The following is a 26,715-nucleotide window of genomic DNA, read 5'->3' as shown; positions in this document are numbered from 1 at the left end:
ACCCAAACACTAAAATAGTGTCTGACAACCTTAGTAGCGATCAGCAAATATTTGTTGGATGAATGAGTGAATGAATCTTTTAATATTCAGAATCTTGCTGGAGTCTTATGTAGAAAAGGAATATAGGAGTACTTTGAATCCTCAGTGCCTAGAAATGCTTGGTAAATGGCAGGTGTTCAATGTTTGCTGAAGCCATTGGGTACTCAGCTCTTTACCAGAGGTCTTCATCTATCTATATGAGACTACATCAAAAGAGGTTCCCAAGGTCAATTCACTCAGGCCTCTCCTTTTCATCTCGTCCAATCAACCTAGTATTCATCTAACAAATTATCTGAGTTTCCAAATATTGAGTACCTATTATGAGTTCAAAAGCATGCTTGGTGCTATATGTGACTAACGCGAAGAAGCAACAGCAAGTAATAAGTCTGAATGTAATTAAATGTGAAATTACAGGGAAGCTTTGCAGTGCTGATACTTTAGAGAAAGAATCAGTGAAGACGGACTAGAATTAAATTCCAAAGTTCACAAGTCGCCCAACTACCCTTCTAAGCGCTCCACCTGTTGACAGCAAGGACCATAACCTGGGCAGCAGCTTTAGAATCAGAAGGTCTTCCAGTTACAAATCCTTTGTTTTAAGGAGTAGGAAACCAAGGCTAGGTACGGGAGAGGCCTCGGAAGAGATGGGTCTAGAACCCGGGACTTGTGACGTTCTGGAAGAAGTGTCCTGAAGGCCCAAGGTGCCTTTGTGGGGGTCGTAGAATCCGTGGTGCCCAGTCTTCCGGAGAGGCTAAGGTGCCTATCGCTAAGGTGAGGTGGAGGAGGTTAGCGGAGAGGTCACAAGGCGCCATTCCCCCGGAGGACGGGACTCTGGAATCCCTGGGCAGGATCCCAGGCAGAGGTCCCTGCTGTCCTCAACTAAAGAGCCGCCCCCGCCGCCCTTCCTCCCCGGCCGCCACTCTGAGGAGCAGAGACCTGGTCCAAGCCATCATCCCCGCCCCAAGTCGCTCGGAGGTGCCGGCGGCTGGCTGATACCCGCAGCACAGAACCAAGGCCCCGGGAGTCCCAGGGCACTACTTGTTCCAGCGGAAGGATCACAAGCGCGTTGCCACGACTGTGACCGCGGAGGAGTCGTGACGCCGCTGACGCCTTGCCGGTGGCGCAGCGACGTCGCAGGAGGCGGGGGCGGGGGCGGCGGCGGCGGCGGCGGGGGCGGGAGGGGGAGCGGGTTGGGAAGTAGTTCCGGGTGCGCGGCCCCGGATGTTGGCTGCTCCCGCTGCCGCCGCCGCTCTCGGCGCTGCTCCGGGCCTCGGCCGCTCGCACCAGGCACCGTTGGGACGTTTCCCGGGGGGCGGAGACGCACACAGCGGCCGGGGGCTCGGCCGGGCCGTACCGGCCTGCGCAGCCTGAGGTGAGCGCCCGCTGCCGGGGTGGTCGGGCCGGGACGGCGGGCGAGGAGGCGGGGCCGGGGCATCTCCCGGGACGGAGGTAGGGGCTGCCCTCCTCGAGACGCCGTCTCCCTCCTCACAGCCGCGGTCGCGTCGCGGGGCCGGCGGCGGGCGGGGCGGGGCAGGGGGCCCGGGCCCAGGCTGAGGCCTGGCGGGCGGCGAGGGCTGTGTCGCTCCCTCCCCCGCGGCGCTTCTCAGCTGCTGCTGCTCCTCAGCGGGGAAGCGGCGGCTCCGCACCTCCCGCCCCTCCCCCAGGCGGGGCCCGGGGGAGCCAGACTGAGTTCCCGGGGGCGTAGAGTCCGAGGACGGTGGCCGTCTTCCTTCCGTGACCTGCCTCTGGCCTGGACTAGCCCCCTTTCCCGGCACGATGCAGCTTCTTCCTTTCAAGCTCCGGGGTGCTTTTCGGCCGGCGAGGCGGCCAGTATCTAGCGCATCGGGGGTGCCCTTCGGGGTGAGGAGGCCCGTGCGGGGGCCTGCGTTCCCACCCATCCTGTCGCCGTGTCCTTTACCGGCATTGGGCAGAGGCAGCCGTTCCATGCGGACGTGTTGCTGTCCTGTGTGTGTTGCATCCTGCCCACGTGGTAGGGTGTCCCCCCCCCTCCATTTTTGCAGCTAGTGAGGAGGGAGGTTAAAGCGGGGTGGTTTTTACTCTGATTTCCTCCGGGTGGCGTGGAATGTGTTAGGGTCATTTTGCTTTGCCGAGGCGTACTGTTGGTCAGCTGGAAGAAGCAAGACTTGTAGTCTCTGAAATTGAGACCAGTAGGGGACTTGGTTTCATTGACATCTTCCTCCTCTTCCTTTAGCTCTTGTTCTTTTCTTTACCATTTAATCCTAAAGAGAGAATAATATGCTTTAGCTGCTGATGCATTGAGGTGCATAGTTTTCACTTCTCCATTTTACTTTTTGTGTGTATGATTGGCGAAGCGTTTTCTTTTCTGTGTTGTGCAATCCACGTCTCAGTTGTTCCTAGTTGGATTCCTGAATGAGCTGAGTTGGGCTGGCCAGGGAGTTAGAGATTGGTGGGCATCTTCCTTGTCTTTTCCTAACATTTACTTTATTTTTTCCTTCTGTTTTGTTTGCCAGTGAAGCAGGCGTGCATGTCATGGATGTGTTACATGCATAGCTCTTTATTTGCAAGGCAGCACTAGGTAGTTTCACTGAGTCACTCATTTCGTGGGAGCTCTTTTATTTCACTTTTCCTCTCTTTCTGTTGAGTATCATTGCACTCTCTGGTTTTTGAAACTGTTTTTGAAACGTGTTTTGAGTAGTTTCTTTCCTTAATGTCTCTTCCAGGTTAAGGTTTCCATCTTCCTGTGTTTTGCTCTTTTGTGACCACAGATTGCTCCCTTAACTGGGAGCAGGACACGGCAGCAGTGAGAGAAGCCTTGTATTCCTCCTAGACTTTAGCAGATATTTATAGAAAAGCAATAACTCCTCTCTGTTTTTCTCTTTGGGTAGTATCTAGAGATTTGATTGAATTTTTTAGATACCTGTTTTCTTTTTGTGTTCTTGGAGTTAAGGTGAATCATTTTCTTGGTTTTGTGCTGCTGAAGGTGCTGGGGTCTTCCTCATGCTTTTATTAGGTTTTTTTTTTGGATGGGGTCAGGACATGTTTATTTTGGCTCTTTTTGATTCATTAGTTTGGTGAAATGAAAAATCCTCATATTTTGAAGTCACTTTTTAGATTCCAAAATGGCCAGTTCTCACTTTTTCTTGGTTTTTCACATGTGCATTCTCTTTAAGTGTATGTTTGTTTTTTCTTTTATCTGGTACAATTGTTAGTATATTCTCTTTCTAGGTATGTAAAATAAAAATATTTAAATACAGATTCTGTCCGCCCTCACCATGGTAAGTATGGGTGGGGCAGTGGAAAATAGAGAATGCTGTTCTGATACATTCTGAGGCATATTTATTTAGTTAAGTCAGCATTTGTGTACTTCTGCAAAATACAGTGCTACGTGTGAAGTGGTCTGTATGAAGAGACACAAGGAATAAAATATGTGGTCTCTTCACACTTCTGTTGGGGAAACAACATGTAACATGCATCATTCATAATTCCAAGCAACATCAAGCTCCTGGTTGGGATAACAGTGCAGCCAAAGTCAAAGGTATAAGTGAGATTTGGAAAATTTGGAATTTTCAAAGGGCAAGAGATGTATTTAGTTAAGGGGTATTTGCAAAGACATAGATGTGGCAATGTACAAAAGATATTGAGCAGTTTGACTGGCATAGGGAATCTGTATTGGTGAATAAGAATAAATGAGTTTAGGCTTGGTGAGTGTGTATTGGTGGAGGACCTTATTAAGGATATAGGGTTTAATTTGATGGGGTACCACAGTGGGTTCTAAAGATTGAGAGTAAGATGATGCATATTGTTCCTGAGGAAGGTTTTCATAATTAGTTGAATGTCCTGGAGTAGGAAGACTGACTAGAAGGCTCTTGGAGAATTTTAGGAACAAGATGATGAGAGTCTGAGATAAAATGGTGATGTTTAGAATAAAACAATAGCTAGCATTTATTGAGTACTGTATGCCAGGCACAATGTTCTAAGGTATTCACATGTATTTAACTCATAAAATCTTCATAATAAGGTCTTATTATTCCTATGAAGAAACCGAGTTACAGAAAGGTTAAGTAACTTGCCCTAAATCCTATAGAGAGTAAGCAGCAGAGCCAGGATTTGAACCCAGGCAGTCTTGCCTTTGAGCCTATGCATTTAATCTTTATATTGTCCTATGAAAGGGTGTATAGAATATATAAGAGGATGTATGTTTGAGTAAAAATTAATTTGAACTTAGTGATGATTGAATGTGTGCCAAGGGAAGAGAGCAAATTAAACATTAAAAGATTAAAGCCTAGAATCCTGGGAGAATGGCTGATAATGATGAGGAAATTAGGAAAGCGTCACTGTGAAGATAAATGAGCTAAGGTGGGTTATGGTCAGCACTTCGATTGTATTCAATCAAGTTTTCAATAAAAGGCTAGTCTTCTGCAACTCCCGATAGCCTTTTCTCCTTGCTGGTTTTGCTCTGGAAATGCAGGCTAGTTTAATATTAATCTAAGCACAACAATTAGAAAAACAGATCTATTCAAAAGAAAAAATATATAGGAATTATTTTGGTTGAGTCATACCACTGCTTCCCAACCTTAGTGAAGATAAGATTTGAATAGAGGAATCCTGTAGTATATCACTATAAGATGAACAGAGATGCAATGTAGATTGTGCACTTACCAGGACTGTATTTGGTAGTAAAAAAAAATATGTGAGTAGATGAGTGTTGGGAGGTTAGTAGCATGATGGCGAGAGAACTTTGAGGTTTGGAACATTATAGGCTAATAGGTAAAGCATTCTGAGAAGAACCAGGAAGTACATCAGTGCCACAGAAGCCAAGGATAGGAAGGATAGTGTGGTAGACAGTATCAGATGTAGTCTCAAAGTTCAGAAACAATCATCATGATGAAAAGACTATTGAACCAGGAGGTGATTTATAACCTTAGAATTTTGAAAGGAAGGATAAGAAGAGATGCCAGATTTGCTTTCCGCAGAAGGCTTTGTAGAGATTTTGTGGTCTGGTGTGGTAATTCTTAGTATTTTCTCCTATTGCTTCCTCCAGTCCCATTCTTGTCCACATGTCCAAGCTACTCAAATATCAGAAAACTCACTTTTTTCTTAAAAAAAAAAAAGAAATGTGTTCTAAAGCCAGTGATTTAATACTTTCTCTCACACTTTTTATTCTTTTTTTAAACAGTTTTACTGAGATAATTCACATACTATACAATTCACCCATTTAAAGTGTACATACAGTTCAGTGATTTTTAGTATATTCACCAAATTGTGCAGCCATCACCACAATCATCATCCCAAAAGAGAAAGTCTGTAACCATTAACAGTCACTCTCCATTTCCCCCTCATTCCCCAGTCCTAGGCAACCACTAATGTACTTACCATCTCTGTAGATTTGCCTATTCTGAACATTTTGTATAAATGGAATCATACAACATGTGGTCTTTTGTGTCTGGCTTTTTTCACTTAGCATAGTGTTTCAAGGGTTATCCATTTTTGTAGTATGTATCAGTATGTCATTCCTTTTTATTGTTGAATATTCCATTGTATGGCTCTACTACCTTAAGTATCTACTTATCAGTTGATGGACATTGGGGTTTCTTACTCTTTTAAAAATCCTCCCTATCTTCATTTTAATCTTCACCCTGCCAACTCCATCCCTCTCATGGCTTGTCTTTTAGATTATAACCTCTACTATGCATTCTGCTAGGCACTGGGGATATAAAGATGAGTATGACATGGCTTTTGAACATTCATATGGTGTGTTTATGGTTTACATATGTTTTCTCATGTGTTATCTATTTTATCATGCAACAACCCTGTGATGTAGGCAAAGCGTTTTTTAAGATGAGTTATTTTGAAGTTTAGATTAGGTGACTTGCCCAAGATTGCCCAGTTAAGTCAGTGTTGGAGCAATTAGATCATCTTAGTGCATGCCCATTGCTCTTTCCACTTCTCTATGCTGCTATTCTAACTTAAAGGAGCCTCTTGTGAATTCCTGGAGAATTAGAGAGTTGGAAAATCCCCTTGCTTAGGGAATCAGTAACTTGTAATGTTTGATCTTCAGGACATAAAATGAGATTTTTTCTTACTTCGTTCTGTCACTTGTTTGTGATTTAGATAAGTCATTTCATATTTCTGCCTTTCTTTCAGAACTTTACTGGGGATTAATGTGATGATGGTGATAGTGGTAGTGGTAATAATAATAGCTAACATTTTCTGAGGCCTTAGGATGGGCTCGAAAGTGTTCTAACTGTTTTTCATTTATTATTCATATAATCCTCACAACAACTCTAAAAGGTAGGTTTTTTTGTTATCAAAAATTTATAGATGAGGATACAGGCATAGAGAGGTTAAGTAACTTGCCTAAGGGTATGTAGCTAGGGATGGAAAGAACCAGGATTTGAACCCCTGCAGTCTATTTTCAGAACTCAGTGACTCTTAATCACTGTACTGTTAACTGTGTTATGAATTAATAGAGGGTATTATTTCAAGTAAGGGTATGACCAGAATATGAAGATTGGATTTTGAATGTAGTTGGGGAAACAAACAGCAAAATTAAGTTGACATTGCATCCACATTTCTTTTAAATATCAATCTAACACTTCAGTGTACAGAGATACGTGTTGTGTAGGCATCCAGGTACATTTTTTTTCTGTTTATCCCTGCTAATAGCCTCTCAACTCAGAAACTGCATTATTTTCAGTGCTCTTCACTGTCAGCTTTGTTAGTCATTAGCTTTCCACATTGTCGCTATTCAGAAACCTTGGCTTAGGACAGCTGAAGCTTACTTTAACCTCTCCTGAGCCTCCCTTTAACTGTGAATCTTTGTTTTCCATTTTGAACAGTTAGCCTTTCAGTCCTAGATGGAGGTACTCTTTACCTCCTCCACCCCAAAACTCAGAAAACACCACAGAGGCATTTTATAACAACGGTCAAAAAATTTGACCATCTTATTTGGCAGAACTGGATTTTAGTGCACAAATAACAAGAACCAAAGCACAGTGTTTTGGTTAAAGAGATTGACTTATACTGAAATTGGAAAAGGCATCTGCTATACAGGATTTTGGATTTAATAGAATTTGTTATAACCAGATCCACTGAGCATTATTACTGTGAGCCATCTGCTGGGACATGGAAATAGCTTTGTTATATGGAACCCGATGTATTTATATTTATAACAATGGCATTCTACTTATTTTAAGTAATCTTTTGTAGTTACGTACCTTGGCTGCTATTTTACTTGGTATATCAGCTGATAACCTGAGAATGCAATGTCTTTCAAAGTGGTTATTACTTTTCTGTAGAATTGAGACAAAACAACAAATGGAGAGCAAATGAGACTCATATATGGTGTCAAACTTTAATGCTGTAACAACAGAAAATACTGGGTAAGTATGAATATGATATAAGCTAATTAGGACCATTTTCAATAAGAACTCTTTGGCACCATTAAGTTTAGTTTCTAGTAATTACTAAACTACTTTGGTTGCTCTAAGAATTTTACTGTAAATCTAAAGTGATTTCATTTTGGTATAATCAGACCTACATTAACACTGCTCTGTCTGACTTATTTCCCATCAACAGGTCTGTTGTGGGATGCAATAAGAGAAACTTGTTAGAACATAGTCCTAGAAAACTCTTCTGAGTTGAATGCTAACAATTTGGAGATGGGCAAAGTCCTTGGGTGGAAGTGTTTAGAGAGAGTCTAGAAACCTGGCATGTTGACTGTCTTTGTTTGGGCTGCTGTAACAAAATGCCACAGATTGGGTAACTTATAAACAACAGAAATTTATTGCTCATCGTTTTGGAGGCTGGAAAGTCTTAAGATCAAGTGCCAGCATGGTCACCTTCTGGTGAGGGTCCCCTTCTTGGGTCATAATTGGCACTTTCTTGCTGTGTCCTCACATAGTGGAAGGGGCAAGGGATCCCTCCTGGATCTTTTATAAGAGGCTAGTCCTATTCATGAAGGCTCTGCCCTCATGATCTAACTACCTCCCAAAGACCCCACATCCTAATATCGTCATCTTTGGGGGTTAGGATTTCAACATACAAATTTTGGAGGGACACAAACATTTAAACTGTAGCATTGGCTATTTTTTCATTATTTTCAAATAATATATATGTCATGGATTCCATTGAAGACTTGACTGATTATCCTAGGATGACCCTGTGTGTGAAGGAGACTTTATCTAGTAACTTAGTTTTAGCTAAAGTTTTTACCTGGAGTACAAAGCTAAAACGTGTAAATGAATTCTACCTAGATGGAGTCCTGCCCAGTGGTATAGTGGTGTCAAGGATATAAGACTGATCTTCTGATTCATTGGTAAAGTGTGGTGCCAGTGTCACCTTATTAAACATTTCAGAAGTTGGAATTGGCTTTTTCTACGGCTGAGACCTGGCCTTACTGTGAAACATAGATTTATGAGAGCATGGATGAAGGGAGGAAGACTGCTAGAACTCATTAATAACAATTTCAAATTCTGTTTGCTTACAGAGAGATGGGATTGGGAGGGGTGCAGTATGGTAGAAAGAAGTTATTAATATCCTAGACTTTGGCTGGTGTGTATATGGGTGCTTATTAAATTATTAAAAAGAACTAAAAAGTTTCTGTGGCTTGTCTGTAGAACTTTGGGAAATTAATTACAGACACAACAGTCAAATATGCTGCAGTCAGGAGCAGGTTGACTCTTCTGAATGAAGATGGAGCAGACTGTCATGGCAGGAGATAAACCATATATGGCATCAGTTTTTGCTAGTGTGGTTGGGTCTGTGAATCTGTGACATGCTTTACTTGTCTACCCTGTGTAAGGACCTGTTGATGGTATTGTCTCACGTGTATATGTAGATAGTAATCACCATCAGAAATGGCGTCTTTGTGTATCAGGGAAGTCATGTTTTATGTCTGTTATAGGGCATGTGTGCATTGGAAAGATTTCCACCTTAATTTGAATAATACTTTATGAAAAGCTTTTTCTCTGATCTATTAGAAAAACAGTCCTGTGATATAGGTAAGGCAATAATATTCGTATTCCTGTTGATAAATGGAGAAAATGAGATACAAGCTAAGATTGACTTAGTGTCACTTAGTTATTTAATAGAGCAGAGACAGGAGCCTAGATCCTGCATTCTGTCTCTAGTCTTGTACTTTTTAGTAGAAAGCTGACAAGGTTTTTTTTTTTTAAACTTACATTGCGTTCTTATTTATTCTTTGATTGATTGCTGCACGTGGGCTTTCTCTAGTTGTGGTGAGCGGGGGCTGCTCTTCCTTGTGGTGTGCGGGCTTCTCACTGGTGGCTTCTCTTGTTGTAGAGCACAGGCTCTAGGTACGCGGGCTTCAGTAGTTGTGGCACGTGGGCTCAGTAGTTGTGGCTTATGGGCTTTAGAGCGCAGGCTCCATAGTTGTGGCCCACAGGCTTAGTTGCTCTGTGGCATGTGGGATCTTCCCGGACCAGGGCTCAAACCCATGTCTCCTGCATTGGCAGGCGGATTCTTAACCACTGCGCCCCCATGGAAGCCCAGCTGACAAGGTTTTTATGCAGCAGACGCTTGGATTTCTGAGGTAGAAATTAAAGTTTAAGAACCCCAAAGGACCTGGGCTCCTTGGAGCATTGTCTTGTGATAATGTCAGACTAGGGTACATACAACTGTTGGGAGCAGCTTCTTCCTTTGTTAAATTTGGGTCCATTTCCAGTAATTGGATGTATTTTTACTTGAACTTGCATTCTTTGTGAATTCTGGAAGTGAGGAGATGGAATCAGAAGGGAAACTTTTAAGGATTACTAAATAGCAGATTTGGTCTTATTATTATGAAAGTATACATCTATAAAAATATAGAGAATGAGGAATTGTATCTGGAACATTTAGAGATTGAGGGTGCTTGGGTTACTGCCATAGTGCGAACATATTGTTTTTTGCCGATGGGCAGGAAGAGTGACAGTATATAAAGAACTTATAACTACACAGAAAAAAAGACTGGGAAAGAAAGCATCACGTTGGGTAGTCTTTATTTTCACCTTTGAACCTGTTTATATTTTCTATAAGTTCTCTACAGTGAGCATATATCATTTTTATAGTCTTCTGTTTTCTAGTCTTTAAAAAATAAACATGTATGATTTTTATGGTTCAAATGAGAATTTGGAAAAATGTGAATCGTAGCACTTTTGAAGAGTAGTTTAAACACTGGTGCTATCAAAGTATTTTGCTTTTTAGGTAGTTATGTTAATAAATCAGTTTGATAAATTATTTGATTATAATCTTATAGGTCAGGTTGTGGGTGTATTAAGTGTTTTGGGTTTTTCTTTGTAGAAATTGGTCATTTAGCTCTGGTGGTCAATAAATTAATTTTAGTCCCCCAGAAGCAACCAGGAACTTAGGTTTACATATAGTAATTACTTATCAATAAATGACCTAAAAGTAGCACTCTGACTTATAGTGAAAACTGGATTTAAGAACCTACTCATCTGCTTTAATTTCCTTGGCAGACTTCTAATAAGAAAAACCAAATTGTCATTGATTCTTTAAGGTACTTGTTTTCATCCGGGGACATTGGACTCAGTTTCTCTCATTCATTTGCTCATTTATTCACCATGTGTTATGTCCTGGGAACTGTACTAAATGCTGGGGACACAAGTAACTGATAGGGTCCCTGCCATCAAGGACTACAGCTTTTGGTTTGGGAGAGACATCAGAAGAGAGATCCTAGGCATATGGAGAGACCCATTTTTTCTGTTTTTCTAGTTTTTAACTAAAAAGCAGCATGACTAGCTTGTTTGAAGAATTTAATGCTTTTGGTGGTGTGGTTAGATGGCTTTAAGAGGAGCTGATGGTTTCATAATTATTTTTCTGACTCCAAAATATTGAAAATCCTTGATCTAGAGAATTGCCTTATCTAAGGAGCGTTGTTTACTGAGGTAGATGACCCAGGCGTTTATATTTATATCCGATTTGCTTTGGGAGCATAATTAAGAAACCTGTGTTGATTCTTCTAGGATGGAGACAGTGTCTTTTGTTGTCTTTTATTCTCTCTACTGTTGATCCTTGAACAACAAGGGTTTGAACTGCACAGGACCACTTGTAGGAGGATACTTTTCTATTGTGACTATGACAGTACTACACGGTCCATGGTTTGAATCTGCCGATGCGGAGGAACTGCAGATATGGAGGGGCAACTGTAAGTTATACTCGGGTAAACCCCCATGTTGTTCCAGGATCAACTGTACTAGTAAATGGAAGGATATTTCATATTTGAGCTTAACTTTAAGAATATTAACATCGATACATTGTATCAAAAGTTACCTTTTGTCTAATATATATATGTATGTATGTCTATATATGTAATATATAGATACATAGTAGTTCCTAACATCTTAAGAGTTAATCTTTTATTCAGGCCAGCGAGATATCCCACTAAAACACTTGAGAAAGAGTCATTCGCCTACTCTTAGAACACCTGTAGTCACCGATAGCCGTAAGGTAGCCTGTTTGTTGTTAGCTCTAATTGGGGCAAAATTTGCTTGTAACTTCATCTCTTTTTCCTAGTCCTTCTCTGCAGAACATTAGACACCTAGTTTGCCTTCTTTGACAAGATAACTCTAAATATATGAATGCGATTGTTCATTCAGCAAATATTTTGTCAGCACCTACATATGCAAAACATGGTCCGGGGCATTGTGAGAGATCCAAAGGTAATTAAGAGGCATAGTCTCTTCTCAGAGAACTGATACAGAGAAAGTCATGGGTTTGTTGAAAAGAGTGGTTTTGCTTATGATGATCAGGAAACTTCTTGGAAACAATAATGTTTGAATTAAGATTAGTGATGGGGTCGACTAGGCTGACTGCATAATCAAAAACCTAGAGATGAGGAAGAACAATGCAAGTTAGAGGAGTAGCAAGAGGCCCAGCCTGGCTGTTTGACAAACTATCCTCAAGGATATTGAAAATGTTCATTGTTTATTCTCAGCGCCTGGAGGAGTGTTCGTAAATAATAGGTGCTCAGTAAATATTTGTTGAATGAATGAATGGTTACATTTGGGAAATACTGAACAACTTCTTGAAGAGTGATAAAGCGCTTTAGGATATTGAACACTTTGATAAGTCCCTTAGAGAGAAAAAAAATACTTGACTCAAACTTACTTGATTATGGAATGCCTGTTAACAGCTCTGGAAAATATTACACTGAGTCTCTACGGTAGAGGAGACAGGGAATGCTGGAAAGTGTTTTCTTCAAGCTAAACACACCCATTTTCTTCATTCTATACTTGACATTTGGCTTCTAAACTCTTCACTAGGCTGATTTCCCTCCCTGCAAGCATTCTAGCTCATAAGTGTTCTTAAAACGTGGTACTCAAACAGAACACAATACTCCAGTTGTGAGCTAACCAGTGAAGAGTGAATGGGACTGCTACCCTCGTTGATCTGGATACTGTTCTTCTAATGAACCCTAAGACTGTGTTTTCGTTTTAGCAGCTGAGTCACTGTCTTGGCTCATATTCAGTTCTCATATTAATTTACAAGAAGTTCTTTGAGTAGATTCTCTGATTTCCTATTAGTAGAGCTAACACATGAATGCCCATTTTTTTTCTGATTGAGTCTAGGTTGTTTTCTCAGAAGTACTAGTGATTCTTAAGTTTCCTGAAATCTGAGAAAGAAAAGAAAAAGAATTAGTTGTACAATGCTGGAGTAACATAAAAGTCCATCACTGCTGAGTATACTCAAAACTAGATAAAATATAATGAATCCCTCTATACCCATTACAGATTTAATAATTATTAAGCTGTTTGCTGTATATGCCTCAACTATCTTTTGCTTAAGTGTTTTAAAGAAAATCATAGGCATTGTCTTTTCACCCCTACAAACATCAGTATGCATCTCTAAAAAGTATAGACATTTCTTACATAACCATATGCCATTATTGTAGCTAACGAAATTAACAATATTTCCTACTAGTGTTATCACAATATCCAGTTCATAATAAATGTGTCCTTGACTATTTGTGTCTTTTTACAGTCGGTTTTTAATTGAATCAGGATTCAGACAAGGTCTACGCATTACATCTAGTTGTTACGTTTGTTGTCTCTTTTAGCCTAACACAGTTCCCCCCTTACTTTTTGGCATAATTTCATTGTGTCCACTTCTTTGACCTTTCCTGTCTCTATACCAAGTTCTGTTACTGTTTCTTTTGAAATAGCCCTAAGAGTTTTCCTTCATTTACAGGAATTCAGCAAACATTTTGGACTGTTATGTACAAAACATGTCCTAGGCATTATGGGAGGTAGAAAGGTTAATTTGACATGTGCCTGGCCTACTAGGAGGCCTGCAATCCAGTGGCAGAGACAGGTACATACAGAAACAATACGAAAGAGATTATTTGCCTTCGGATGGGTCATGCCTTGATTATATATCCTCCCATATATTTTCCTGGAAAATGCTGCTAGTGGTATCTTCTTAGTACATTACTTCAGGCATGTCCTGATCAGGAACCCACAGTTGATTGCCTTTTGAATCAATCCAAACTATACTGTTTTGGGCCTGGCACTCAGTGCTCCGCTAATTCCCACCTTTAGTGGAACGTGGAACTTCTCAAGACACAAATATCCTTTTTTGGACCAAATTTATATTGTCATGTAGAATTTTCATTTCTCAAACAAGATTATAGATATTTTGAGAGCAAAAATCTTGTCTTCTTTTTCTGTATAATATTGGAAAGCTTAATATTTAACTTTTGGAGAGTCCTGGCACATATGCCAGTAGGGCTGTTCTTCCTGCCTACTACCTTTCCAGAGACAGAGCTTCTGCCACTTAGAAGTAAATAATCCAGGGGCTTCCCTGGTGACGCAGTGGTTAAGAATCTGCCTGCCAACGCAGGGGACACGGGTTCGAGTCCTGGTCCGGGAAGATCCCACATGCCGTGGAGCAACTAAGCCCGTGCGCCACAACTATTGAGCCTGCGCTCTAGAGCCCGCGAGCCACAACTACTGAAGCCCGCGTGCCTAGAGCCTATGCTCCACAACAGTAGAAGCCACCGCAATAAGAAGCCTGTGCACCACAAAGAAGAGTAGCCCCTGCTCGCCGCAACCAGAGAAAGCCCACATGCAGCAACGAAGGCCCAACGCAGCCAAAAATTAAAAATAAATAAAATAAAATAAAAGTAAATAATCCAGTTCTGGGTCTCTTCTTTTACCCCAAAAGCCTCCTTAAAAATAGAAAAAAGCCCATTCAGTGGTCTGAATCACATAATGGCAGATACATGGTTTGGATGTTGCCACTTCCCCATCACCATGTCCATGGCAAACTACTAATTTCTTGTTTTTAGACATGACCTTCGCAGTGTAGCACTTCAGGCAGCTACTACCTATCGAGTATAATTGGCAAATGATATGAAACCTTTCTGCTATCCTTCTCCTAAACCAATAGTTCCTGAATTAAGCTGTGTATCAGAATCACCTGATACTTGTAATGAATAGATTTCCTAGGTTTTGCTCTAGACTGTTGAATTAGGATTTCCAGGAATTGGATAGAAATGATTCTTATAAAGTTGGCCATGGTTTGTAGACTTGCTTTGAGGACCAGGCAGGTAATTTTAATTTTGTTAAACAGCTCTAGGAGTGGAGACTATAGCTGCCCATCTTTTTAGGTGTATAGCGTCTCATTCCTCTGACAACCAATATGTTGTTCTGACATGTTCAATTTATTTTATTATTTTTTAAATTAATTTATTTTTGGCTGCGTTGGTTATGCTTTGCTGTGTGCGGGCTTTCTCTAGCTGTGGTGAGCGGGGGCTACTCTTCATTGTGGTGCGCAGGCTTCTCCTCTTGGTGGCTTCTTTTGTTGCGGATCACGGCTCTAGGCGCACAGCCTTCAGTAGTTGTGGCTCACGGGCTCTAGAGCGCAGACTCATTAATTGTGGTGCATGGGCTTAGTTGCTCCGCGGCATGTGGGATCTTCCCGGACCAGGGATCGAACCCATGTTGCCTGCATTGACAGGTGGATTCTTAACCACTGCACTACCAGGGAAATCCCTGATATGTTCAATTTACATTTCAGAGATATGGTAGGATCTCTTGCTTTGAATTATACCAGGCAAAGCACATGCATCAAATGCCCAAGATAAAGATATGGGATCCAGAGAGGTGGCATCTTGGTTTTCTAAATATAACTGAGATTAAATTTAAAGCCTCAGAACCCTTCAGCCCTCTGGAAACTTATTCTTTCTCTGTTTAGTGAATACCTTTAAAACTTTAAAATGGAAGAGTTCAACATTTTTGGAGTAAACAGTCTTTTGAATTTTTCATACTTCATGTATATTCATTAAAGATGATTTAAACATATAATGTGATTTAACTTCATACATCTTTGTTAGATTTTCCATAAAAGTACACCTGCAAGTTGGGGAAATGTTCTTTATTAGACCACATGATTTGATTTTGAGACTGGAAATTGTGGTTAAGTTATTGAGCATAGTAGAGAGACTGAAGTTTCAGGACTATCCAGTGAGTTAATGACAGACCCAGAAATAGAATCCTGTGTTATTTGCTTGGGTTATGATTTGGTTTGAAGAGGGTGGCCTGTGATCTGCTTACATAAATTTCAGGAAGTTAGGTTTGGGGTTTGGAAGAAGTTACAGCTCTGTGATGTTTGGCCAAGAAGCTCCCCTCACCCACATTTACCACCTGTTTTATTGACAGCAATCCTAAACTATGGAGGGTAAAGAGACAGTTCAGCCTTACACTTCCTACTCCTACAGGAACAGTCTTATAAAGCTGAAGCTGATTGTTGGTTGGCATGCTTTTTTTCATCTTCTGTTATAAGAGAATAACAACACCTGGCCCTAGTGTTGTTTTTAGGAAGAGAGGGTTATAACCTAAGTAGTTGATATATAGTGTTAGAGTGGTTTCCTATAGAATTTTTTCAGGGTATATAGAGGTGTATACATAAGTGTATCTTCATTAAACATGTTTAATTAATAAACAGTATGGTTTGGAAATGGTGGAGCCCACCAGAAAACAAACTTTCTTGAACCACTAATGGTTCAAGGGGTTATAGATTTCAAAATAATTGCTATAGTAGAGTTGCTTTTTGGTGAAGTCATTACTTTTACTCTCCCCTTTTCCATTTTGTGGGGTGCGGGGGGCACTCATATGGCACTAGTGAAGCAGCAGCTTACAGAACAAGAGAACATTTTGTGTGTGATGGTTCTTAAACTTGCTCTTTTAAAAAAACCAAAGGAACCCCCCCAGCTTTATTGAGATAAAATTCACATACCATATAATTCACCTGTTTAAGGTGTAAAATTCAATGGTTTTGTTTTTTTATAAATTTATTTTATTTAGTTTTGGCTGCGTTGGGTCTTTGTTGCGGAGCGTGGGGGCTATTCTTCGTTGCGGTGCACAGGCTTCTCATTGTGGTGGCTTCTCTTGTTGCAGAGCACGGGCTCTAGAGCACAGGCTCAGTAGTTGTGGTGCACGGGCCCAGCTGCTCTGCAGCATGTGGAATCTTCCTGGACCAGGGCTCGAACCCATGTCCCCTGCATTGGCAGGCGGATTCTTAACCACTGTGCCAGCAGGGAAGCCCCAATGTTTTTTTCTTTAACATATTCATAGGGTTGTGTAATCATTGCTGCAGTCTAATTATAGAATGTTTTCCTCTCCCTCTAAAAGAAACCCCACACTCATTAGCAGTCAATCCACTTTACCTGCCTCCCCAGCCCTATGAAACTACTAATCTAACTACTAATCCATAATCTAACTATTAATATAAATTTGTTTTGGACATTTGATATAAATGGAATCGTGTAATGTGTAGTTTTGTTACTGACTTCTTTCACTTAGCATGTTTTCAAGGGTCATATATGTTGTAGCACGTACCATTCCTTTTTATTGCCAAATAATATTCTGCTGTATGGTTATAACATCTTATTTATCCATTCGTCAAGTTACTGGGCATTTGGATTGTTTCCACTATTGCTATTATGATTTTTTGCTGCTGTGAACGTTCGTGTACAGATTTTTCTGTGGAGGTATGTTTTCGTTTCTTGGGTATATTCCCTGGGAGTGGAATGGCTGTGTCATATGATTACTCTATGTTTAACTTTTTGACAAACTGCCAAGCTGTTTTCCAAAGTGGCTGCACTGTTTTACGTTTTTCACTATCAATGTATGAGGGCTTCAGTTTCTTCACATCTTTGCAACCTTTGTTATTATCTGTTGTTTTGATTATAGCCATCCTAGCTGGTGTGAAGTGGTATCTCGTTATTTCGATTTGCATTTCCCTAATAACTAATGACGTTGAACATCTTTTCATATCTTATTGGACATTTTAATATCTTCTTTGTAGAAATGTGTATTCAAATCTCTGCCCCCCCCCCTTTTTTTTTTTTTTTGCAGTCAAATGCTCTTCCTCTGTGCTGTATCTCCAAATCTTTGCCCATTTATAAGTTGGGTTGTCGTTTTATTATTGAGTTGTAAGGGTCCTTTATATATTCTGGATACCTAACTTGCTTTTCTAACTGTGAATTTGTCTGAAATTACTTGCTTGGAGGCAGAGAGAAGTAATGGATACAAAGACTACATTAAAAAAAATCTGGTGAGTTTTCAGTTAGATTTTAGTTGTTCTTATTTTACGTTTATTCTCTTTTTCCAACTCTTGAGGAACCTGGTTTATTCATTCATTGAACAAATATGGCTGCAGACTGTATACCAGGATTTGGGGATATAACAGAGAATGAAACAGAAACTTTTATCTGCATTCTAGTGGGAGAGAAACAGATAGTGAAACAAAAGTCATATCAAATCATATCAGATGATGACGAGCTATGAAGAATAAAACAGGATAATGGGGATATACTGTGATGAGCTTTCTAACATATTCTTCACCTTTCCTGATTTCTTAATCTGTTCCTCTCTGCTCTGTTTGACCTTTTTTGCGTTTTCTGTTTATTTTCATTGTATGTAGTTTGTGGCTAAACTTTTACTTCACTCTCCTTATTCTTAACACCCTTGCAGTCTAATTTTTGCTTTCACTAGTCCACAAGATCCACCCTCTATAGTAATAATGATCTTCTATTAAAAGCCAGTATTGTCTTTTCAGTTTATGTCCATCTTAATCTGTGTGTAGCACTATTGCCTTTCTATCCATTAAATCACTTGCTGCAACCTCCAGTACAGTTTTCTCAAGTTTTTTTTTTTTTTAACTGGTTCGTCTTCTCTAAATCTGTTAGAGTTCTCCAAATTTAAGTTTTGGCCTCTCTTCTCCCTTTAACATTACCATGGTGAATTGATCATTCTCACATGATTTTTTGCTTTCTGAGAGCATGTGACTCTTGAGTTCTCACTTTCTAGCTATAGCTGCATCACTGCCTTCAGGTTTAACTAGTGAAGCTGCAGTGGACAGCTTGATTGCTACTCACTCAGCAGGATTCTTTTCCCTTTATGCCTTCCTCTGACAGATTTTTCCTGTTTAGGCTGATTAAGACACGGGTTATTTCCATGACTGCTTTAATGATTACCTGTGACTAATGGTATAACAATTCACAGTGTTCAGTCAAGGAACCTGATTCAGAGGGGTTGTTCCTTCATGGGTGCTAGTGAATTTTTTACTTTCAGGTCTTTTGAAAGAGCTAAATTCCGAAGTTAGAAAAAGAAGGAATAATCTCTTGACCTCTAGTGCTTATAGTATTCATTTTCAACAAAGTTTTAATTCTTACTTTTTCTTTTTCTTTTTTTTTTGCGGTACGCGGGCCTCTCACTGTTGTGGCCTCTCCCGTTGCGGAGCACAGGCTCCGGACACGCAGGCTCAGCGGCCATGGCTCACGGGCCCAGCCGCTCCGCTGCATGTGGGATCTTCCCGGACCGGGGCACGAACCCGCGTCCCCTGTATCGGCAGGTGGACTCTCAACCACTGGGCCACCAGGGAAGCCCTAATTCCTACTTTTATCTGATATGGTGTTGCTTTCATTCAAGCTACTATCACAGTAACTGAGGCATGAATTTTTCCTTTTAACAGTATTCCCAAGGTCACAATTGAGATTCTCAGTTGGGTTCTTGATGCAAGGTCATGAATGTTGCAAGTTCTTTGTAAACTATATAGCATATCTGTGTGGTGGGAGAGAGGAGAGAAGGGCTCATAAGAATTACTTGGGCGCTTTTTCAAAATTCTTAGTCCCATTTCACCTCCTCCTCCCAGATAATGTATTGTTATATACCTGTTAGTTAAACATCTGCTTCCTAAATGTGAATAGTTTGTAACTCATTTTAATGTACACATGAAGACTGCTTATATTAAAAGGAATTCCATATTCTTTCTGTTGGTGATGGGATATACTGCAGTAGTTTTTCTTGTAGCATACCCATCAGTGAATGACTGGTTTTTACTCCCTGTCCTCTGGTGGTGTCATGTTATGCAAAGTTTCTTGTATGTTGATTTTCAAAGGATTTGCAGAAAATGCTACTAGGTGCTGTTGGCACCAACTTAAACTGTATGAATTTTGGATGTAATTGAAAAAATTAATATAATTGTTCAACATAGTTGGCTTCAGAAATGTGAGTTTGTGATTTGGAGGACACTGAGATTTTCCTGATTTCACTGTGAATCATAGCCTTCTTTTGTGAGAGTTCCATGTTGCTGGGCATCTGCCTGGGTAGGGAGAAGATGATTGGTACATTTGTTCTTCCAGTTAACCAGACTGGTGTGCAAGACACCATTTAGGCGCAGTAATCTAAATTAAAAGTGGAGAAAACTGAAACTAAGGCATTGAGGCCACAGTAGATTAGAAAGACATTTAGGAGCTGGAGTTGGTAGTAAAACTTTACCATTTTAAAGTGTAAAATTTGGTGGTTGTATACAAAAGGTTTTTATTCACAAGGTCGTGCAACTATCAACACTATCTAATTCCAGAACATTTTCATCAATCCCAAAAGAAACCTGTTAGCAGTCATTCCCTACCCCCATTCCTCCTCCCATCCCCCTATCTCCTGGCAACTACTATCTACCTTCCATCTCTAGGATTTGCCCAATTCTGAATATTTTGTATAAATGGAGTCATACAATATTTGGTCTTTTGTGTCTGACTTCTTTCACTAAGCATAAGGCTCTCAAAGTTCATTCATATTGTGGCATGTAACAGTACGGCATTCCTTTTTTATGGCTGAATAATATTCCACTGTATATTATATGGATATTGTACAGATATGTCATATTTTGTTTATCTGTTTATCAGTTGATGGACATTTGGTTTATATCCACTTTTAGCTTTATAAATAATGCTGCTATGAACATTTGTATGCACGTTTTTTGCTTGTGTTTTTCTTTTTTTAAATTTATTTTTATTTGCATTTATTTTTTGTGGCATTTATTCCCGGGCCATAAGTTTTTGTTTCTTCAGTTTCTTCTGGGATATCTTTTTCTTTGGGGCAACCTCCTCTTCTGGTTTAGGAACAGTCTGTTCTTATTCAGTAAGGACCGTCTCAGTGTGGCAGGGAGAGCTCATGTATGGGTTGATCCAACCATGAGCTCTCTAAGTTCTGTGCTGCATCTTGGGAACTTTGTTCACCTGGATGTGCTCAGTGACTAGAGAATCTACATCTAAGCCCTTACGTTCAGCATTTTTGAGTATGTGCAGTAAAAATTCAGCACTCTTTCTGGGCCATCAACCCTGCGTCCAGCCCCACTGTTTGGCCTGGGCACACCTACCAACTCCACCATTGTAATGATGGAATGCCACACATTGCTTCTTTAAAGTGACATCTTTCAGATACTTGGTGGATTTTCGGATATGCATACCCTTAATGGCCTGGGCAGTTTCATGAGTGTTCTTAAAGTGAACACGAAGATTTGAACCTCCTGACTTGCATGATTTTGTGGGGTTTTCTGGGTCAAGTGAATAGCGAACCATTTTTAGAGGTCACCTCAGGCTGCTTACTGGAAAAGGAAGCTGTATGCAAGTTTTTGTGTGAACATATGTTTTACGTTCTCTTGGGGATACATATATGTGCATATATATGTATTCCCAAGAGGATTTATATATATATATATATATATATATATATATATATATGTATATATACATATATTTAAATTTTTTATACATAAAAATACACACACACACGTACCCCTAAGAGTAGAATTGCTGGGTCCTGTGATATCTTTTGTAAGAATTTACCTTTGTTTTTGATAAAGCTGATATTGTAGAATGTTGTAGAATGTGATTTAGGTTTAAGAGACAAATGGGCTGGCTGACTCTCCACATTCTCTTGTCCCTGCCCACCCAATTTGGACAGCTTACCTGATGTCTAGGTTGTTAGAGTCAACAGAGCAGTCATACCCAGGTAACTACCTTGTAGAATACTGGATGTAGAGTCCTGGAGTTAGCTCTACGCACTTGGTGAGGAGTGGGCTGGGAGCCCAGGGATGTTTAGAGAAGTCATTCCTCATAGAAATCAAGAATTGAAAAGAAGTTTCCTGCTCTAACAAAGGAAAAGAAAGCCATTCTTAGATAAAGGACTGTGCCATTTTATCAAGATAGGAAATACATTAAAAAAAGATAATTCAGTTTTAGACATAGTAAATTTGGGATTTCGGGAGGGAATGTTAGATATTTATGTTCGGAGATCAGGAGTTTGATCCCTGATAGAGATGTAGATTTGAGATTCATCTGCATTATAGGCGTTTGAAATACAAGAGTAGGTAAGTCACCCATAAAGTAAAAAACAGTAGAGAAAAGTGACTAGTAATTCCCGTATCTGAGGTCTTTGAGGTTTTGAGTCTGCCAGCTGATGTTTCAGCTGTATCTTACTCTTGAGTGGCTTGTTTCCTTCTGGTTTTGTGATTTTTGATTGTGAATTTATTTATTTTGGGACCTTATCCTTGAGAATTCTCCCAGGCCTAGATCAAAGGCAGATTCCCCAGAGAGGATTTTCATTTCCTTCTGTCAAGTTTGGGTGGGAGACATTACCATTCTAGGACTACCCTAAACAAAATTCTAAGTATGAAGCTTTTTAAACCATAATCTAGGTGAGGGTCAGCTTCTGGTTGTGAGTGTCTGAGGAGATACTGTTGAACTGCTCTCATAGCCCCCCAATCCCTCACCAGCACTCAGTGCCAAGGTTAAGTTTCCCTTGCAGTTCTCTTGGGTAACACCTGGACTTTGCCTCTTGTACCTTGAGCCCTAATAGGCCTTGGAATTGCAAGCTGAAATTCATAGGGTTTGGCAAAATGCCCTGAAGGTGAATGAAAGCTGGTTTCAGTACTCTGCATACATCTCTAGTTTCCCTCTTTCACTTAGTTTTTAGCCTTGATCATACTTTATTTTCTTTCAGGTTATTGATTAATATGTAAAGATTAAAAAAATTTATCCAGTGTTTGTTATTTCCAGTGGGCATGTTGATCAAGCTATCTATTCTGTTGTTCTAGCAGAAGTAAAGTGTCCATCTCTCTTCAGTGCATGCACGGGACAGTAAGATGCAGGGAATTCAGTCAGCCACTAAGTTAAAAGTTATAAACTTGGGACAACATCCAGTGGTTTGTTTGGCCCACATAGTATTTAGAAAATAAAAATCAGGAGATTTCAGATAAAATTTTGGGTATCTTGCTTCTCTTGAAAAATTAGAAGTTCTTAACAGTACTGGGCTTTCAATCCTGCTTAGCAACAATTGGCTAGAACTGGGAATAGCAGCTGATCTTTTCAGAGTGAACCTGTTTTCTTTAGTTGCAGGCACACAATCTCCATTTGTGCTGTGTATGCATATTTATACCCATTCCAGCTTCTCTCATTCAGCTTCTCTCATTCATGTTACCTCTCATTCATGTTAAGTGTAGACACTTGTGGATCATCCTTGTGCCAGGTAGTAGTGCTAATAGACAGTTTCACATTTGTTTAGTGATTTGTTTAATTCTAATAACAAACCTGCAGTTTATCCCTGATGAATAAATAAAGTTACAGGTGGTATTATGCCCAAGTTACAGATGAAGAAATGGAGGTTCACTGAGGCTATATAAATTCTTCAAGGTCTCTTAGTGTCACAGCTAGAATTTGAACAAAGCTCCTTCTGTTCAATGCTATTCTTAACTTTTTTTTTTTTTTTTAAGCAGTGGAACTGTTCTTCAAATGAAGTTTTAGTGAAGTCCATTATGCAAAACCAACAAAGATAGCACTGCTTTGATTGAAGGGTAGATGGGATGGGAGACAATTATGTGGGGATGGGAACCTGCATGCTCAGCTCTTTGGTAGCCTTTAGGCACCTCTCTGGAATCCTTGGGATTCTACTAAACAGTTTGGACACTCTCTATCTGTAACTAAGCGTAATAACAGTTTGTTAAATTTTATGAGTTTTTAGCTTTTTTGGATGTTACAGTTATAGTGTGCCTATTTTTCTTGTGCTTCCTCGTATTGTCAGTCTTCCTCAGCGTAATGTCTTATTGCTTAACAGCATTTTTAAATTTTGTGGGTATGTGTTCAAATAATGGTGAATCTTTTAGCGTTCTATTTCTGTTTTAGAATGGTAGTGTGATTTATAGTTTAATTTATTTTGGAGCATCTGATAACTAACTCTCCTTTACTTTTCAGATTCTCTTTGTGGCCAGATGGGTTTGTATGGACAGGCTTGTCCATCTGTAACTTCATTAAGGTTAGTGCTCTTCTTTTTATTAGAACATGTAACATTTTAAAAGTTATGCTGGTCAAGTCATATTAGAATCAGTTTTACTGTAAGGTTCAGAATAAAATATTGTAGTCTGTTTTGGTAAATAGTGCTATTTTGTGAGATTGGGACATATTTTTGCTTACAGAGATATTTGTGGTAGTGGGATTTGGATCTTAATCTCCACTTAGTGAATTTACATATGTTCTTGTACATGAAATAACAATTTTACTCTTCTTTGTTATTCCGTTTTTAAAAAAACACTAATCTTGTTTCTACTTATTTTAATTAGAAAATACATAGTAAATTTTTATTGCCTTTGTAGCAGATTATTAAATAAGACTAGATGGTAATTTAAATCTCTTTAAAGGATGATATAAATGTGATACCTAGATTATCCTCATTTACAATAAATAAGTAAAATGTAAAAAAATAGGAACTAAGTTGTATTCAACCCAGTGGTTTTAGATTTTTTCCAAGTTGCTAAATCCTTTCTATAAATTAAATCTTAAGTGAAAACCTGTGAATAAAGCAGATGAATGCCGGGCTTTTCTGCTTGCTTGGGCTTCCATTTTCTACCCCCACGGTTGCCCCTGAGGGATTACTCTAGTTCCCAGCACACAGTTTGAAAAAATAACCTAAATCTAATCTGTTAATTGGGATCTTTCAGACTAGAATATGAATTGTTGATGGCAGCATCTACCAGTTACATGTGGTGTTGTAGCTAGCTGTATCATTTATTTGTTCAGCATATTGAGCACCTAATATGTTGTCAGGAGCTATTCTAAATGCTGGGACTACAGTTGTGAACATAACAGATAAAAATCCTGTAATTATTGGGCTTACATTTTGGTGACGGGGTAATTAATAAAAAAGTAAGAAGTATATGTTAGATAGTGACAGTGTTAAGAGCTAAGATGAAGAATAAAAGAGAGAATGGGAATAGGAAATATAGATAGGGTTATTTTAGATAGGGTAGCCAGGGAAAGCTTTACTGAACAGGCGACATTTGAATGAAGACCTGAAAGAGTGATGGAATGAACCATATCTGGGTAGGTAGAAGATAAGCGTTCTGGGCAGAGGGGATTCAGGAGCTGCTGGGGCAGGAGACTTGCCTCGTTAGGTTGGAGGAGCAATGACGGAGGTCATTGTGGCTGGAACAGAGTAAGTGATGAAGAGAGGTGGAATTGACCAGCTTTGGAGGGCAGGAAAGAGAGAGAGGAGGGATACAAAATTATTAGAGCCATGAATGTGAAGTCAAGGAGTCCTTAGGCATGAAAGAAATTCTGGTGGTTCAGAATGCCACCAAAGAAAAATAAAGTTGCCTTTTTAGTTTTTATATACTTGAATTTTTATGAGACTAAGGCTGGCTCTCCTTTCCTTCAGTAGGAGAGCTTTACTCCACATCCTTATGGCATTTCTTTCCCTGAGAATGCATCTTCCAGCTTATAATGGAAGTAGGTAGAGTGATTACTTTTCTATCTTGTTGGAGTCCATGTGCCCCCACCCCCACCTCCCAACAAGGGACACCTGTATAGTTTTGAAAAGAACTTAAAAAAAAAAAAAAAGACTTTAATCCCCAAAGCTGCTGTAGAACTAATTTCACTTGAGTCCTTTTGTTTAATGTGGTTGGAGGAATCATTTTACCCTTTTATTGAATATTTAAAACTTTAGATATGACCATATCAAGATATTTTTGCAGACTTTGATCTTCCACTGATCATAGAGTCCCTTAAAGATATTTTATTTGTGGGTTATGCCAAAACAGTCATATATTAAAGTCATTTACTGGGATTTTAAATCCCTTAATTTGAATAGTTATGTTTAGGTGAAGATTGTATATGACATTGGGTTAGGAATGATATATGCCTAACCTTTTTTGCTTGATAGAATTATATAATTGGAAGAGATGATGAAAGAGATGCCATGAATTATTTTATAACCTGCTCACTGTTATAATTCTAGTGTATAATATCCTAGAATCAAATTTTTGTGGATATACCTATAAGTTTAGCATTTAGTTAATAAACTGAGAAACTCTCTGGCATTTGAGTTGAGATATTTAGTATCCTTATATCCTAATCTTTCATTTTTTGTAATATTCTATATGGTCCTTCTGTGAAGCAGAGAATTCGCATTCTCAGATGTATGGGTAGAAGACCATTGTTTGTCATTGATTTTTCTAACTGAAAGCTAGCTTTGGTTTGATATAAGGAAAGGAAAAGAATAACTATTTTTTGGTAAAGGGAAGAGAAACTGGATTACTTAAAACCACAATAAATTTTAGTCTACTTTCCCATAGAGTCTTCCTCAAGCCAGAAACGACCTCCCAACTATACTATCCAAATAGAAGTAGAGCAGGAAGTCTTTTTTAAAAAAATTTTAAAAATTAATTCATTCATTTTTGGCTGCATTGGATCTTCGTTGCTGCATGCGGGCTTTCTCTGGTTGCTGCGAGCGGAGCCTGCTCTTTTTTGTGGTGTGCGGACTTCTCGGTGCGGTGGCTTCTCGTTGCAGAGTATGAGCTCTAGGCGCGTGGGCTTCAGTAGTTGTGGCACGTGGGCTCAGTAGTTGTGGCTCACAGGCTGTAGAACACAGGCTCAGTAGTTGTGGCACACAGGCTTAGTTGCTCCGTGGCACGTGGGATCTTCCCGGACGAGGGCTCAAACCCGTGTCTCATGCATTGGCAGGCGGTTTCTTAACCACTGCGCCACCAGGGAACCCCAGGAAATCTCAAATCCGCTGACAAACATTGCTTGTTTGCCATAACTCTCTTTGTATATACTACCTTTATATCTTGTGTATGCCTGCATATACTACCTATATATCTAGAAAGTGGCTAGCCTCAAGACAGGAAAGCATTTGAGTTGGTGCAGAAGAACTGGACCGTGTGTCTAGGAATGAGAAAATGGGTAGGCAGGTGGGGGGTTGTAAACATAGGTGGGAGTGGAGTAGATGACTTATGTGAAGTGAAGATGGGGGGTGGAATGAAAGTATGTGACATTTTAAAAATTTGTTGGGTAGGAGAGGGTACTTAGTAAATGAATTAAATCTCTTCCTCTGCCCTTTAAAT

The 26,715-nt window shown here is 39.8% G+C and overlaps 1 protein-coding gene across 2 annotated transcripts in view; it reads left to right on the top strand.

Moving 5' to 3' along the window:
• The first annotated feature begins 429 nt into the window (after nt 1–429).
• The window catches only part of FOXJ3 (forkhead box J3), a 131,667-nt gene continuing 105,381 nt past the window's right edge, over nt 430–26,715 (top strand). Inside the window, exons 1-3 of one of the 2 annotated variants that reach the window (XM_060020454.1) lie at nt 430–1,408; nt 7,317–7,400; nt 23,570–23,630. In XM_060020454.1, coding sequence (XP_059876437.1) covers nt 23,587–23,630 — 44 coding nt within the window. In that variant the 5' untranslated portion in view covers nt 430–1,408; nt 7,317–7,400; nt 23,570–23,586. The remainder of the gene's footprint in view (nt 1,409–7,316; nt 7,401–23,569; nt 23,631–26,715) is intronic. The other variant, XM_060020464.1, reaches the window with a different exon arrangement.

Source organism: Delphinus delphis, chromosome 1, assembly GCF_949987515.2.
Source record: "Delphinus delphis chromosome 1, mDelDel1.2, whole genome shotgun sequence".
NCBI lineage: Eukaryota > Metazoa > Chordata > Mammalia > Artiodactyla > Delphinidae > Delphinus > Delphinus delphis.
This window is presented reverse-complemented; position numbering and strand designations above follow the sequence as displayed.